The 16,968-nt window shown below is 42.7% G+C and overlaps 1 protein-coding gene across 1 annotated transcript in view; it reads left to right on the top strand.

Moving 5' to 3' along the window:
- The window catches only part of Fmn1 (formin 1), a 138,616-nt gene that overhangs the window by 74,955 nt on the left and 46,693 nt on the right, over positions 1–16,968 (top strand). Inside the window, exon 13 of the mRNA XM_090357796.1 lies at positions 1,894–2,014. Within this exon, the coding sequence (XP_090213922.1) occupies positions 1,894–2,014 (121 nt within the window). The remainder of the gene's footprint in view (positions 1–1,893; positions 2,015–16,968) is intronic.

Below are 16,968 nucleotides of genomic sequence, written 5' to 3'. Positions count from 1 at the left end.
ATGGAGGAAACCCTTATCAAAAGAATAGTTATAAATACAGGCTGGGCCTAGTCTAGAAGAACTCATCGGTGTGGTTGTTTACTGGCTTGCCCTGTGCAACAACCCTGCATGCAAGGTTGTTGGTTTATGACACCAACCTTTCCTTCCAGAAGTATAAGCAATGATTTTGTGGTTGGTGGTGGTGAACAATAGTTAGGAGAAGCAACTTCTGTCCTCATGCCTGGGATTGAATCTGTACCTCGGTCTGTGGAGGTTGAAGAACTCCACTATAGTCTTCCTTCCATTCAACTCTGAGCAGCTTTTGCCAACCAGGCTGCAGTACCCATTGGTGTTTTCTGTTTTCCTCATTTGGGCATTCTGAACCAAGGTGGAATCTGATAAGAAGCTCTAGCAGTTTGATTCCTGACTCCTTGCAGTAGAGCTCTCCAGTTAAGCATCTTAGATGTTCCTCCGTCTTGGCACTCAGACTAGGGGACCTCTCCCGTTGTCTCCAAAGCAATAAAATAAATATAGAACAATGGAAAGAGTAAGTTTATTACATTCTGATAAATGAAAATGACCACTTTTTCCTAGTGTCTCAAGAGAAGCTAAGGGGCTTAAAGGAAGGGGACAAATCCAGGGGATTTCTCAAACTACAAGGAAATGTGTTCAATTAGATGTCTTTGGCTAAAAGTGCAGATTTTGCAAAACAGTATTGTACAGGCTATCTGCATCAGTGCCCAACAACAACAAAAAATGTATTGTTATGCCAGGCCTTGTAGTCTATCCTGAGAACAAGGCAGAGCTCTTGCCCTTTAGGTATTTATTGTCTAGTGGGGAAGTTATACAAGCTAGTGCAGCAATTTCTAAATGAAAGCAGTAAGTGCTGTGATCAGGGTATCAGAGGCTCTTGGAGTCCAGGAAAGAAACACTCAAGTTCCCCAACTTCAAGGAAGTCTTTAAGGAAGTATGAGTATGATCAAGGAGGTGTAGGGAATCCCTAGAGAAGTGGTACACAAAGGCCTAAAGGCAGGAGGCTGTGGCCTTATCTCCATTTCATAAAGGTTTGCAAGGAGCAGGGGGAGAGGGATGGGGAGGAAGAAACAAGGCTAGCCATGTAGACAGAAGCCTGATCATGAAAGTGTCTCTTGTAAAGCAGTTTGAGAGTCTGAAATTCATCCTGATGGCAACAGGAAAGATGGACTATGAAGGAAAGCTGTCAGGGTGATACTTGTAGAGAGAGGAGTGGCTGAAAACTGCATACGATGTGCAAGATCTGCGGAGAGCAGAGGGGAGGCTGTGAAAGATATTGAGTCAGTGAGCCTGAGATTCTGCCTTCTCACCTTAGACCTGTCAGGTAGACAGAGGAACTTGTCAACACTGTGCCTTCAGTAATACCTCCTCAGGTAAATGAAGCAGCTCTTGGAAATGCTTTACAAATGAAGAGAGGATCTGATGTGCACACACTCATTCTTACTTCAAACTGCACAGAAAGTGAAAGGGAAAGGAATGTGGTAGTGTCTGTCAGAGCAGGGCCTTTGGGTCCACTGCACACCTGCTGTACCCCCAAATCATTGTCTACCTGCTAGCAAGTGTGAGTCAAACAGGGACATTGGATACAGTAACCTCCGTGTGTTCCTCCTGTACCTTTTCCATACAAGATACCAAACATAGTTCTCTCCAGTCTAAGATGAGACAGAATGTCATCATGCCATGGTTTTCATTAACCTCAGTGGTACCAAGACCCAAAGGACCATGAAAGACGTGACACCCTTGTAATATAATGGAGTCCAAATTTAGAGTAGCAAGGAATAATAATGGTAATTCCAACATGCAACTGATGCTTTACAGTTTCAACTGAAAATGACAGTGGACGTGAAGAATGTAACTTTGTTTGTTTGCAATATCCTTTAGGAAGCTGGAACCGAAAAGAGTGTTTTCCCTCTGCCGGAACCACAAGATTTCTTTCTGGCCTCCCAAGTCAAGTTTGAAGACCTCATAAAAGATTTAAGGAAACTGAAGAGGCAATTAGAAGGTAACAGGAATTATTCTGTTATTGTGATGACAGCAAAAAGGGCTTTAAAAAAGTTTTGGAGGATCATTTATTCTAGGCTCACTGAATATGATGGGCCCAAATTCGCTTTGGGTCTATTGTGTCCCTTGTGGAACTTGGTCTTGCCACGAGTTGTCTGGAGGCACTGTGTGGTGTGCTTCTGGCGTTTAGGAATGCTGGTCTTTTGCTCACTGCATTTACGTCTTACCATATTTACAGTTTCTCACATTTAGTAGTTACAGCTTTGGTAGTAATAGTGACAACTAATTTTTGGAACCATGCTGTTTTCTGTTATAACCACCCAAATAAGGAATAACCGTATTAATTCCATTTACAGAGGAAGAAAACAAGATGTAGAGAAGTTGTATCGTGCAGTCAGAGATTGGTACTGTAGTTAGAGAACATGTATTGTCTTATTTTGCTTCTATATACATGCATGCATACAAATATACACATGCATATACATGTCACGTGGATACACTAGTGTCTTTATATATTTGGTTTCCGTACAGGTGACTGCATGATTAATCCATAGTAAACATTCTATTATATTTTCATTTACAGTTTGAATTATTCACAATGTGATGCTGAAAAAGCCCCCTTTGGGGGGCTGTATTGAAAAGTAAAAGCGTGTCTTGTTTGAGCAGGAATTTTCCTTTGGCATTTCGGTAGTCTAGCGTTTTTACTGTGGAGACATCTTCTTGTCCAGAAACATAAATACTCGCCTTGGCGCTTGTATAACTCCAGTTGAAGAGCTCTGTAGAGGATTTAGGGAGCGTGTTAATGTGGAAATGGAATGCTGGGTGCCAGAAGAAGAGTTTGAGGAAGTGAAGACTTCCAACCAGGAATAATTTTACACTAAGACATAGAATAAACATTTAAAAAATGCTTATTGTGAAAGAGTGGTCAGAAACCCAAGTCTTAGGCTGGAAATGGAAGCAGAGTGGGACAGATCCATTTCTAATTCAAGGGAAAGCCATTTATTTTTACTTTGGGCATAAAACTTGCTTCAATAAGGAGAGTGGTTACAAGTGAATACTTTTACCTTGTAAATTATTTTTAAAGGAGCATGTGTGTGGGTTTTCCCTCTGATGATGTGGTTGAAAGAGTGGATTCACCCAAATGGAAGCTTTGTTCAAGACTATGGCTGGCGACTTGTGGCCATTGTTTGTGTGTGTTGTAGATAATGCAGTTTATCAGCATCTGTGACAGGGACCTTCACTCATCTTATCCCAAGCAGAGTGAACCATCACATGATTTCTTCTTTCCCTTGGCAATGGCGGGATGAGGACTCAGGCCCATCTCCCAGATGGCAGGGAGTGCCAGCAATGAGGGCTGGTCCCTGGCCGGCCGTCGTCTCTCCCATTTCTTTGCTCCCTGTGAAACCCATGGCCTGACCCCAGTGTAGACTTTTCACAAGAAATCTGATCTCTTTTTGATCTTTCCCCTTCTCTTCCAGGCACTGCGTCCTCTGACATCCCAGTGAGTTGGATGCTAAATAGAGAAGTCACTAGAAAGGGAGTCGGGGGCATTGCGGGCAGGAGCTGCCCAGGTCTCCCACTTTAGCCCAGGGAGGATCTTAAGTGTCTTTGAAGGCCCCGTGGTCTCAACTCACACCTTCCTCAGCCAGCTTCAAGAGCTGCAAAGTCTTCTGGAGCTGGTGAAGCTGCCTTTGAAAGAAAAAACAAACATCACCTTAGGTATTTTTCTCCTTGGAATTGAGCTCCTCCAAAAGACAGGATTTACCACAAAAACAAATGAGGAATGATTCCCTCACCCCCCACACGCTGAATATTTAAACAAAAAAAATGCCCTGCTAATCTTTAGGGATGCCAGTGTTTTTAACACATGAAAGGTACCCAGTAAATATTTAAAGAAAATACAGACGCTGTGTTCTCTAATGAATTTCTTTCTCTTTTAAATACCATCTGGCAAAATGGCCAGAATCTTGGCGGCCCGTTTCATCTCACCCTCCCATTCTGGTTTCACCTCCTTTCTCCACGAGGCCTTAGTGTGAACCAAGATTGGATGTTTAATTGAAGAGGACATAATTTTCACACATACAGCAAAGATTTGATGAGGCTTTGAGGTTTATTGTAGCCATTAAAATGTCTTAGCTGCTGGCAAAACCCCAGAAAATGTCTAAAACTAAACCAGATGTGATTAGCAAATTTTAAGAAGTATCAGGCCCCAGCTTTCTAGACAGGCTCGACCCTTTAGAAGAAAATATTCTGAGTATTGTTAACCACACCTTTACAGTGCAATGTGACGATAGCCTAGAGTTGACTGTCGTGCAAATGCTACCAACAGGAGTCAAGGGTTATGAGTAAGGACCTTTCAGAAAGATGCCAGTGTTTCTCAGGTGAAGAGTTTGCCACGTTTTGAACTAGATATCACTAGGGAACATACTCAGCACTGTGCCGTATTTTCCTGTGGCCTAGAAGCCTTCAGTTGCATCAGAGATCAAAACAGAAAGCTGTGTTCACCGCATAAAGCTCTGTGAGTGACAGATAAGTGAGGTAGCAGTGTGGGAACACCTGTGTGGGTGCATACTCCCAGAGATGCATATGTCCACCCTCGTATCAGATACAGATACAGGCACAGACCTACTTGGAGTTGAGGATGGGCTGGGGTTATACAGGGCAGACAAGTATTGGCACAAAGAGACACAAAGTTTTGTGGATTCGGAACTCAGGCTTTGGAGTCTCTTGTGCTTTTCACTGGTTTGGGCAAATAATGATCTCAATAAATAGTATAACCATAAAATATATTTTCTGGGACTAGAGGTACATCTCAGTAGTAGTTCATGCTTAGCAGATGTAAGGCCCTGTATTCAGTCCTCAACATCAAAATAATCAATAAAATATTCATTTATTTTAACTTCAGGATGGGACAATATGGAACCTGTACTATTTCATAGAAATAGTGAATGCATGGTTCCTTGTTGGCAGAAGCTGCAGCCCTTCTTAGACAGTACACAATGCAGTCGGCCCCTGTGGTAGAGGGGCCAAGCAGGTTGTGATCGAAGTACATGTAACTCCCCAAGTGCCTTGCTTCCTTCTCCACCTTGTGAAGAGCAGAACTGAGTGCTGGATGCTTATGTACTCACTTCATACTTTAGTCTCTCTGTATCCCTTAATCACATATGTTTCCCTGAGCTGTCATAAGGAGTAATTGAGAACTTACAAACAGCAGCAGTAGTTTCTTTCTCACACCTTGACCTTGTTTGCTAGCCAGAACTCTTAAGATGGTCTCTCCAACTCATATATGTGGGGGGGGTGGGCACGGGGAGGAGAGTCACGGCCTCCAAAGATGCACAAACCCAGGACTCTATAGTGTATGGTTTAATGTAGCCTTACAAAGAAAAGAGAAACGATGTTGTTGTTGACATGGAAAACTGATGTAATCACATGAATCTTTAAAATCCCTTCAGCTTTCCCTAGGTGATCAGAAGAATGATTAAGGGGATGTGATGTTGCTGGCTTTTGAAGGTGGAGGAAGTCGGAAGTGAGCGGGGAGTAGTGGAAGCTGGTACCACTAGAACAGGCAAGATCATATCCTGCATGCAAGGCGCTCAGGAAGGAACATAGCCCTGTCAACACCTAGCCCTTAACCCAGTGAACCTTGTGTTAGACTTCTAGCAAACAGACCTATGAGATACATTTGTGTTGTTTTAAGCCACTTATATCCCATTAATTTGTTGTAGTAGTAATAGGAAACTAGCATCCTGTGTAACAGTCTGACTGTGCGAATTGACACCAACCCATCCCCAATGTGCACATCAGTGCGCACACACTCAGCCCCCCCTGAGAAGCGGACGAGGGTTCTCTGGTAGTGGCACTCGCCAGTATTGCGTGCAGTGAAGATTGGTAAGCCACACACATGCCTGTGGGCAAGTAAACCTGGAAATGCTCTGTACTCAGATCACGCCATGAGGAGTCACTGTGTATGAGAGCATAGGAAGAAGCCTGGGCAGTATTTTAGTTAATAAATACAAAGGTTAGCCCTTTCAAAACAGCGCTCCTCAACTTGAAGAAGACAACAGCCAGTTTACTAGCTTTGTCTTATTTTCCTGTCATGGAAATTTAGGATTATTTAACAGACTATACATTCTGTGAAGCATAGCTTACAAAAGTGGATGTTGATCCTACTGTTGGTTTTATAAGTTGTTAGCAAAATGACAGGACCGATGACCTGAATAGCAGCTGAGGTGAATAGCTGGCATTTGCTCTACATTACTGTCTGTTCTTTCTTAACTGCACTGTTCTGGCTAGGGTTTACGATTAAAACTTGGTTTAGAAACACAACAGTCAGCTCTCAATTATAGCTAGCCAGATTATTGAGATTAAGAATTAGGCATAGTTTTAGAAAAGTTACTAATGTATTGTTTTTGGCGTTCATTCATTGAATCAGCTATAAATGACTTCCACATTGGAAAACCTTTCTTGTTTAAAACCCCTCAGTAAACAGTAAACTAGCTGTTGTCTTCTTTGAAAGGTAGAGATATTCATCTCCTTTGCAGGGAACTCATCTAACTTAGTGAACAAGTTCGGTGTCTGGAGAGGTGAAATGTAGCTTGACAGCTGCTGAATTAGAGGCCAGGGAGTACTGGTTGGAAGAGTCAGCCCAAGCCTCAGAAAGGAAGCCATCTGCAAGAAAGCTGGTGTCTCCAGAAACCAAGGCAGAAGCAGGACTGCACAGCAATTTGGTCTTGACCACCCTAGCTTTGGTCTTGTCTTGATTTGGGGCATTGCATGTTGTCCTTTCCTCCTCTTTGTCCCGTAGTTGATGAAGAGAGAGCTCGAGTCTTGGGGAGGGATGCAGCTAATTGGTGTGGGTGATCCATGAGTAAATGTCTGAATCTGTGTCCTTCTGAGAGCCAAAGGACCCATTCCCCTGTTCCTCTGTCCACTGCTCCAGGGAGGGCTTGGCCTCACCCTCATCCTTGGCCTTGGAGGCTCTTCAGCAGAAATCACTGTGTCTAAATGTCCACACTTTGATGTAAGGATGGACATTGGCACACCGTGCCAGTCTGTGCCATAGAAACTGGAACAGAATTTAAGACACGTGGTCTCCTGACATGGTCAAGTAGAGGAAAACTAGAGGCTTTTCCCTCCTCCTACAGAGGAGCCATAGCTCTGTAGTATCAGTAACTGCTGCCACCTGGTATAAGCAGGTGACTTTGTCCTCATGAAAACATGAGAGGGAGGGAGAAAGAAGATAGAGAACAGAAACATCTTTTCATGATTATTTTGTTTATATGCTTATTTGAACATGGCCCCTGAACAATATGACTCAGAAAAAAAATGGTTCTTTAGAGGAAGATGGCTGATTGAACATTCAAGTAAGATTTCAATTCATTTTGAGAATTCCTAGAGTTCTCAAAGTAAAGAGGTCTTTAAAACTCAACAGCACAATGAGAGAGAACCACAGAATTTCTAAAGCAGGAAAAACAAATGGACAAGTGCTACATGAGTTTGCTAAACAAGAAAGAAGAGAAAGGAGAGAAGAATGGAAAATAATCCATATCTTACTTTAAGATCCATACATACCACAGAACTCTGCATCCATACCTAAGTACACAGTTGCAAGATTCATACATAAAAGGAATAAAGACATTCAAGAGAATCTACCCAAATGACTGATAGGAGTTCCTGATTTTAAAAGGCCCAAATGGATCTTGGCATGAGGGAATGAAGCAGAGTCATACTATTCTTAGAACATTTCAGACTTCTAAGGAAGAAAAAAAACCTTGCCTACTTCTGTAAGAAGACCTAAGGACAGATGACACAAGAAGCAGAGTGACTTCAGACTTTCCAGCAGCATCGCTGCTCGCTGTAAAAGGATTTGAATTCAGAGAGGAGTGTTGGCCCTAGTTCAGACCCCGAATCCACCATGTTATCAGTCAGATTTGGGGGCGGATTAAAACCATTTTGAAATGTAAATTCTCAAAGACTAATCTCCCATATGTTCATCATCAAGGTGCTTCTGAGGAAGACACGGGGCCATGAGGCAGGAAGACAAGAACAAGTCTCCAGAAGGACAGGAAGGCGTGGAAAGAAAGGATTTTCAATTAGATTAGATAAAAAGGAACCACAGAGAAGGGCGTTGAGGAATGTTCTGTTTCCACATCTGATACACCTGGATCTCAAGAGACTAGCAAGAGATTGATGCAATTAGAGAATTAAACATGAAGAAAATGAAAATTTAATCCATTCTGAGTACAGGTGGGTGGATTATTGGAAATAGAAGAAAGCTAGCTATTTATAGTACATAAAGAGAAAAATCAAATAGAAGCTTGATAAAGACACACAATGAAATTGCAAGATAGCAACGTTAAATTTGCCAAAGCGATTGCCTGTGGGAGAAAGAACTGAGGGAGTGGAGACAGTAAACTTCTGTCCGTGGGTATACAGAGTGTGTTCATTCCTTAAACCAGGTGTACATGTAAGTCTGATAAAATACAGGCAAAAAGGGTAAACACGTAACAAGTCGTTCCAGAGATAGTTTGCTGAAGTTCAAATGGCACAGGCTGATGTACTGATAGTTGTTCTGGGCAAGGAGTTAAGATACTCAGGTTTAAGGTTGAGTTCTGCCACTTACTAACTGCATGATAAGCAAGGCTACCTCAAACAAATCGTTGAGCCTCTGAGAGGCTCGTGGGGAAGTGGAACCATCCAACTCTGTTCTGGCCACATCAAAGAATATTAGAAGGCTCAGCCTAGGTGGAGTGTGAGGAAATGCTTCTGGTACTGAAGCTGGTATTTAAAGTCACTCCTAAGCCTTGCAGTCTGAAGCTTGGTCAGATGGTATGTTCTAGAAGGGCAAGGCTGAATTGATCCATTAGGACAACTCTGGCTCGTTTATCACCTTTAGGAAACTCCAGAAGATACAACTTGAATGATTATTGACCATACCTAATTTACTAGCTTGGTTCCTCCTTCTCAGTCCATTTGTCCATGGCAGTAGTTTACTAAGTCTGAACTCTGTTATGAGATTGGATACATTAGCCAGAGTCCAGACTACGTTGCCATGGTGCTAAAAATATTTAGTCTTGCAAGCAAAGTTTTAGAAATAATTTTTCAAACTTTGATATGATTTATTTTGTAAAATGGTTTCAACCAAACAGACTTGGGAAACCGGGATAAGTATTTCAGAAGGGCAGCAAGTGTGAACTGTTGAACAGCACAGCACGGCGACTTCTGACGCAAAGCGTTCAGCAGAGTGCCCTATGGTGGGTAAAGGTCACACATTCCCAAACGGATGCCTTCAGAGACAAATTGTACAGAGAGGAGAGAGAATGCGGAAACTGAAATTTGATTCATCCGCTTAATTAATGGACGAAGTTTGTGTTTCCCTTTGAAGCCACGGCTGTGACATCTCTAGGTGGGAGGATGACTTACGCTGGCCGGGTTTCCCCCTAAATTTGCCCTCTGTTCTCACCCATAATTTATAAGCCAGCTTGGCTAACAGGATTTATTGTGTTTGTTTTAGTTGTTAATAAACAACATAGAATCTTGAACTAAATGCTACTACCTTGGAAGTCAGAAGTTCAGAATTTAAATCTTGTTTCACGAGCTGTATAACATAACCCTAGGCCGCCTATGTCATTCCGCAGGGCTCCTGCGTCCACATACGAAAATGAGGGTCTTCATCCCTGTCTCTTGGATATTTATGTTGAGGTGTGTTAAACCACACGCCTTCATGTAATATACTATATCATATATGCCGCTCCAGCCCTCTTTCTTGTCACCACTCCTCCACAGACTTAGTAATCAGAACAACTAACCTCCCGGGAAATCTGAGTACTCACAGGACAGAGTACACAGATAGGTATCTGTTCTTGAGCTCATCCGTGGCTCAAATATTCTTTGATACCACTGAGAAATAATCTCTGTAGCAATCTTTGCATTCAGCACAATACTTAATGAGAAACGATGATTTAAATCAGGAATCATAGAAAATGATCCTTGAATCCCGCAACCTGTTCATTTGAGTCCCTTTACATATATAGCACTTCAGTCTTTTGGTGAGAAGATAAGGACTTTGCTTGAGTTTTTTATATTGTTAAACGTGATGATAGTTGGCACATTAGTACTTCCTAAATATTTATGATTGTTCTCAATGGCATTTTTGTAATTGTTCTCAATTATTTAAAAAAATATTGTAAAGGTAATGTAGGAGGGATTGTAGTCACACAAGTCAGGAAATGAGTATGTTTCCTTTTGAGCAATGTCTCCACGCCTTCATTCTCTACCACTTTCTCCTCCCAGATTCATTTCCAACATAGTATCTAGTGGGTTTCTCAGTTGAATTAGTTCATCCTCTGTCCCACCATTTCTGTGCTTCCCCTTCCCCAAATCAGATAAACTTACATATAAAAGGTACAGAAATCATATACAGCAATCCAAGGAATAAACCAAAGAAAGAAGAGAAGGAGAAAAAAGGAAGAACAATTACCAAAACCCCGTTGAAGACTTTCATAGGTATTTGGGAAGTGATGGTTCTTGATGGTGTTTTCCAGGCTGTCTTTCTCAGTCTTTTCATGGAGTCCCGCCAACCCCTGTGCATTTTCACTTTGAAATAGTTGTAAATTTACCGAAAAGTTGCATTGATCCAGAAAATACTACTGTAGTCCTCACTCAGTTTTCCCCATTATTGTCATTTTACATTGCCATATACATTTGCCAGAATTGAGAAAAGGCATTGATTCTCTCTGTCAACTACTCTGTCTTTTTTGGTGAGAGAGAGGCAGGCAGTATTAGGGTTTGAACTCAGGCCTTGTTACTGCTAGGTCAGTGCTCAAATACTTGAGTTGTACTCTCAGGCCCACACTCCAGTCTTTATGTAGACATACCTGTTTCACCGTTCACATTCTCTTTCTGTCCCAGGATCCAGCACTTAGAATGATAGGAGTAGTACTTTTCACTTTCCTATATCAACATTTTACTATCAAGTAATTAAGTTATATAAGTTCAGTAAGAAGAACAAATAGTAAAAGCAGGTTATGAAGATTCTATCCAATGATCAGAAGAATTGCTGGAAGAATCCAAAGAACCACCTAGGAGCTGAAAGCTTTTTTTTTTTTGGCCTGTCTTGGGCCTTGAACTCAGGGCCTTGAGCACTGTTCTTGGGCTTTCTCAAGGATAGAGCTCTACCACTTGAGCCATAGCACCATTCTCGCCCTTTTCTAGTATATGTGGTACTAAGGAATCGAACCCAGGTCTTCATGCATGCTAGGCAAGCACTCTACCACTAGGCCACACTCCCGGCCCAAGATGAGCTGCAGGCTTTTAACATGTCATAGGAACCAGGAAGAAAGAATGGGACAGTACCCATTAATTTGGCAAGTCCACTAATACAGTGCTTGTAAGACTTCACACTTAAGCAGAGAAAAACATAAGTGTAACAGTGACCTCTGGATGAAGTATCATCCTCTGAGATAAGTAGATGAGAAAGTCAGACTCAGAGACAGAATGGGGTATGGAAGAAGGCCTCTTTAAGTCCAGGAAATGAGACTGAAGTTTCAGCTAATGAAACTTCACCTCAGCATGGTTCTTGGTTGGACAGTAATGGCTTCTGTCTTCTTTCTAGGCGCCCACTGAAAGATTGGAAACTTACTTGGGCACTGGTATTTCTGCTTCATGTCTCCATCTACCGCTCTATAATGGAGTGTCTTCTAATGACCTCTGCTTCCCCGATTTAAAACAAGGAGGAACTTACGTGGTGGCATGTGGTGGTTAGGTTACCTTGGCTTAGTTTCTTACAGCTCATAAGCATCCCTGTGAACATTCTGTATTTGAGACAAGTTCTTACTATGCTGTACAGAGTGGCCACAAACCTCCCCAAGTACTGGGATTACAGGCATGTGCTACCAGTGCTTGGTGAGTGTCTACATGGACTTTCCAGAGACAGTAAAGGTAGGAGGCAGGATGGCACAATGTCAGGGGAGGACCTTTCTGGAGCTAGATTCTGTCTCAGCCTCTTTCCTCACCCTTACCTGAAAGTGGGGCAGTGGCAGTGAACTCATGGGAAAACCTCAGCTTGTAAGAATGAGGTGACATGCAGGAAGCCAGCTGAGGTCCAAGATACCTCGAACTCTTTGAGAACAGTTATTTTTAGCCATACAGAGAGATTAGAATCGTCTTGAAATTTTTCACACAGAAAAATGGAAATACATCCACACCAGAGTGGACATATAAACGTCACAGAAATAGTAACTTTTTCTTTCCTAAAGAAAGAGGAAATGCTCAAGGAAAATCTGTAAGGGGTAATTCTGACCCTGGTCCTTTGTGTTCTTAAATTGTTTTTCTGGACCATTTTGATGGTCATTAAAAACATCATCAAATCTCTGAGTATTAAAAAAAATGAATAAGAGGAGGGCCTTGTTTGACCTTTTCTCTCAGTCTATTTTCTCAGCAAATATTTGTTCTAAGTACTGAGTTAACTGCTAATTTTAAACAAACTCACTGAAATATCAAGTTATTTATGAACACATTTTAAGAGCAAGCATTACTCTCTTTTGTAGGGGAGAAATTTATTCCTTCTTAGATTTCTGATTTCCCTTCTTCTAGCAATGGGGAATCAGACTGTCCTTAAGAATTCTGGTGAAACTTGCCAATCTGCTAGTGATGGAAAGGTGTGGTCAAGCCCTTTGGCTGCTTCACACAGCCCCCACGGCGTGGGTAAAGCCTTTCCAGATTTCTGTCCCACCAAGAGAATCCACAAGTGTTTGCTGCTTTGGAAGCCAGGCACTATCTACTTTAGGACTCACAAATGCCTAACTGTATTTTTCACCCCAAGACTTTGCTCCCTCTAGTCCTGTCTCCCAACCCAGTGTGGAATGGTTTAAGCTGGGGCTAAGTCTGATGTGAACAGTTCATGACTTATCTTCTATCTCTAAAGCCATCATAGTACTCTGAATCATAACCAGTGACCTGATCCCTAATCAGACGGGGTAGAAAAAAAAACAACTCACTAATCTGCTAACGAGAAGTAATGGAGAAGTTTTGCCCTGTCATATCACAAATACCTGACTCATCTTGAAGACCAGGCCAGAAGGAGACAGCTGCAATGGCCTCCTCTCTTGCTTTTGAATTTTGAAGGCTCATTAGCAAAAGGGCTGACAATACTGGCATTTCATAGGTGTGTAGAGTTTGTTATTCCTCACCTCCTTTAGAGGATACTATCTGTCCTCATTTCAGCAACTGTTCTTCCCACCATCTTCCCCTTTGCTCATCCTTCTCAACACAGTGAGCCCAGGCTGCCACTGGAGATGTCTCCGACTCATCTTCTCTCGGCAGACAGGCCCTGGGATGCAGGCTGCCAGGGGCTGCTGGACCAGCAACAACTCCCTGTGCTATAACTCAAGAGTGGGATAGGATCAGTGACAGGTTTACAGGAGAGCATGGCTTTAAATAGCTGAGGTGGGTGTCTACAGGCGTTCCGTTAATACAAGCGAGACCATTGGACACTTTGCCACACTCTGAACTATTTTTGATCCTCAGTATGATTTTCAAACACACCCTTAAGGAATCCTGATTCCCTGCACACGGAAAGTGCAGCCCTCTTTATATGAAACCTTGTTTATAAGCCACAATTCTCCCGACAGATTTACAAGTGTCTATGGAGTTTTAAAGACGATTGCTTAACAGTCATGAAGTAAGACACATAGGCCTGTGTAAATATTTTAACTGGAATAGGGGATTTTTCACACAAAAAAAGTCTGAGCCAAATATTGCATTAAATCTGAAGACAGTGGCAAACTGATTAGCAGTGGTTGCCAGCTTTGTGTGTTGCCAACAATTCCCGGAGCCAGCCCTGGATACCAGAATCCATCTACCAGTTTAGGTTGTGTATTTTAAAGTAACTTTCCATGCTTTTCTTTTTTTCTTTTTCCTTCCTGTCTTTCTATCCTTTATTTTCTTGTGGCCTATTTAGGTGTAAGTTCTTTCCAGAGTAAAAAAATGACAATGAGTGTGACTTAACTAGGAGTCCTGAAATAGGGCTCCAGGCTGAGAGGTCAGTGTGTGTGGAAGGCTTGCAGCTGTCCAGGCTGAGCTGTGAGGGGGCAGGTCGCCTTTCGGTAATGTGTGTCTTAATCATTGGCTTCTTTGTCGCAGGCTGTTGTCCTGCAGGAAGGCAAATAGGACTCAGATCAGTGCCCGGTGCGCTTACTCTTTCCCTTGCATCATAGAAGGGGGGGGGGGCGGCATGAGAGACAGACAGAGACACAGAGATACAAAGAGAGAGATTCTATCATTTAACTCCCAATAAACTACCTCAGATAAGCTTTTAACTGGAGGAGGCGCTGACTCCAAGAGTCCCTCTAGAGAAGCCATTCCCTGAGTTGAGCCGTGAGGGAGGTGCGTTGTTCCACCTTGAGTGTGGGTCCCATGAGTTAGCACCGTACCCTTCAGAGCTGTTCTTCCCTGGCCTCGGCTGGCTCCCTTGCAGTCTTCGCCCACTGGCTCTCCCTATCTTTATGTCCATCCCTGGATGTGGTATGCCCTAGCTGTCCCAAAGAGCCTCTGACCCAGCATGCATCTGATTTTCACAAATGGCTTGATGCTGGTCGGCAAGTCCAAGCATCCAAAAGCCACGTGCTTTCAACTATGGAAATGCTTATTTCAAGAATCTGAATGTTTGAAGCTCTGTTGGGGTCAACACCGTAATGTATACTTAAATACCATCAGTGAGGGCCTTTCTAGAAGGCAGGCTGCTTTCATGAACAAACCTCAGCCCTGAAGATTGCTGAGTATGCCTTTTCTTCCATTACAACACAAGGCTTCCTAAAGCAGACTTAGAAATAAATTGATGCAAAACTATTAATGCATTATTTTTTCACGTTTTCTTTTTCAAGACATATATATATGTGTATACATTTCTCATAAGATCTTTTAGAGTTACTGTCTTTTGTCCAAAGGAAGGCTTTGGAAGGTGGCACTTCTCATGGGGACCAATGCAAGGAATAGTTTTGAATAGATGGCCTGACCGCCAAATCAAGTCATTCCCAATCCATCTATATTTAGGCCTAGTCATGGGTAGGTGATTAATGAATATTTTTCATGTTAATGTCTCACAGACCAAGGCTGCACCCATAACCGCAGTCATGTCAGTGGAAACTCTGAGTCAGCAGAGGATTGGTAGGAGGGTCCTCTGAGCAGGGCTCTAGACGGTATCGTGCGAAGGCTGGATCCCAGGGCCCCACTCTGCGAGCATTTCCAAAAGTCCTAAGCGTACTGGCATGTCCTCACTTAGCCCTGTCACTTCTACTGAAGTTTTTCATGGAGCATTAAGGTACCCTTGATCTGGGCGGCCCCCTTCAGAGGAATGAGTCAGAGTCATGGGTTACCCTGGTCCAGGCTTCCTGGGGGTTTGTTTTTACACAGCATTCCTGGGGGAAGGAGGCTCCTTCTCTCTGGAGGGCTGGGCTCTTCTGTTCTTAATCAAAAGAGCCCTTGGGATTATCTTGTGTAGATCGACTTAGTGACATGGAAGTTCCATCGGCTTTGAGGGACTGAAAGAAGATTTTTTCACCAAGGAAAGCATCCCTTGCTTTTTTTTTTTTTTTTTTTTTTTTTTTTTGCCAGTCCTGGGCTTGAGCTCAGGGCCTGAGCACTGTCCTTGGACTTTCTCAAGGCTAGAGCTCTACCACTTGAGCCTCAGCACCACTTCTGGCTTCTTTCTATGTAGGTGGTACCCCAGAATCAAACCCAGGTCTTCGTGCATGCTAGGCAAGCACTGTACCACTCGGCCAAACTCCCAGCCCCAGCATCCCTTGCTTTTTAAGTCTTTTGTCCTTGACTTGGGAACTGAAGCTAGCTTTTAGGCATGACTGCAGCTACATCCCCATTTTGCTTCTCTTGCTACACCTTTGTTGCTGCTGCTTTTGTGGTTCTAGTGTTTGAACTCAGGGCTTTATACTTGCTAGGCAGACCTTGTGCCACTAACGCACCTCCAACTTTTTCTCTTTTTTTGCACTGGTTACTTTTTTATTAAAAGATTTTATTAACACTGATTTTTACATCATATTTCAAATGCCATGTTTTACAGATATTCAAGAAGGGATTCTCTATATACAATTACTGGCACCGACATAAAAGTATATGATGGGATACATACTCTAAAGAGATAATGTGAAGGGGTATCAATGTATGTGAATTAATGCACCTTCTATCTGACAAATATCATGTAATCCTTCTATTAATTACAATAAAAATATATGAGAGATAATGTTATATAGATTGATATATATCGATAACATACAAACCTTCAGCTTAATTTTAATTATGCCCTGGTTACTTTTGAGATACACTCTCACTTTCCTAGCCATATGCTTGGGGACCTCAGTATACCTGTTGCAGGCTTTAATCATAGCTGGGATGGCAGGCACACCCTACCATGCCCTGTTTCTCTCACTGAGATGGAGACTCATAGACATTTCAACCCAAGCTGGCATAGAGCCATGATCCTCTCCCCATCGAGGCCTCCTATGTAGCTATGTTCACAGGCATGAACACTAGTGCCCGTCTAGCTTCCCTTTTTGGGGAGGGTTGGGATTGGGGATAAAACACAAGACCAATGCTTCCTAGACAAGTGCTCTACCACTTCAGCCATGCCTGCAATCTATAACTTCTTAAGCACATGGCAGTAAGGTCTTTGTGCATTTTTCTCACCCCCTCCAGCTTGACTTCCTCCTTCCATTCCGGCCCCCACATCTCAGGTCCTATACCTCTGTTCCTCCTTTCTCTCAGCAGCTTCTTCCTCATAGAAGCTAGTGCACCCCAGGCTTTATCCTGCACCCCTTTGCTGCTCTGGCTGCATTCTTTCCCTGGCAATTCTATTTCTGTGCCTTGAGAACCAGTTTTGTCAGGGACTCCATTGTGTATATTTCTATCCTCGCCATGAGTCCTGAACTTTTCACATCTCAAGTA

Source organism: Megascapheus bottae, chromosome 25 (assembly GCF_031878675.1).
Source record: "Megascapheus bottae isolate mThoBot1 chromosome 25, mThoBot2.hap1, whole genome shotgun sequence".
Classification (NCBI taxonomy): Eukaryota; Metazoa; Chordata; class Mammalia; order Rodentia; family Geomyidae; genus Megascapheus; species Megascapheus bottae.
Note: the sequence above shows the minus strand (reverse complement) of the source record. Positions and strands in the feature narration are given on the sequence as shown.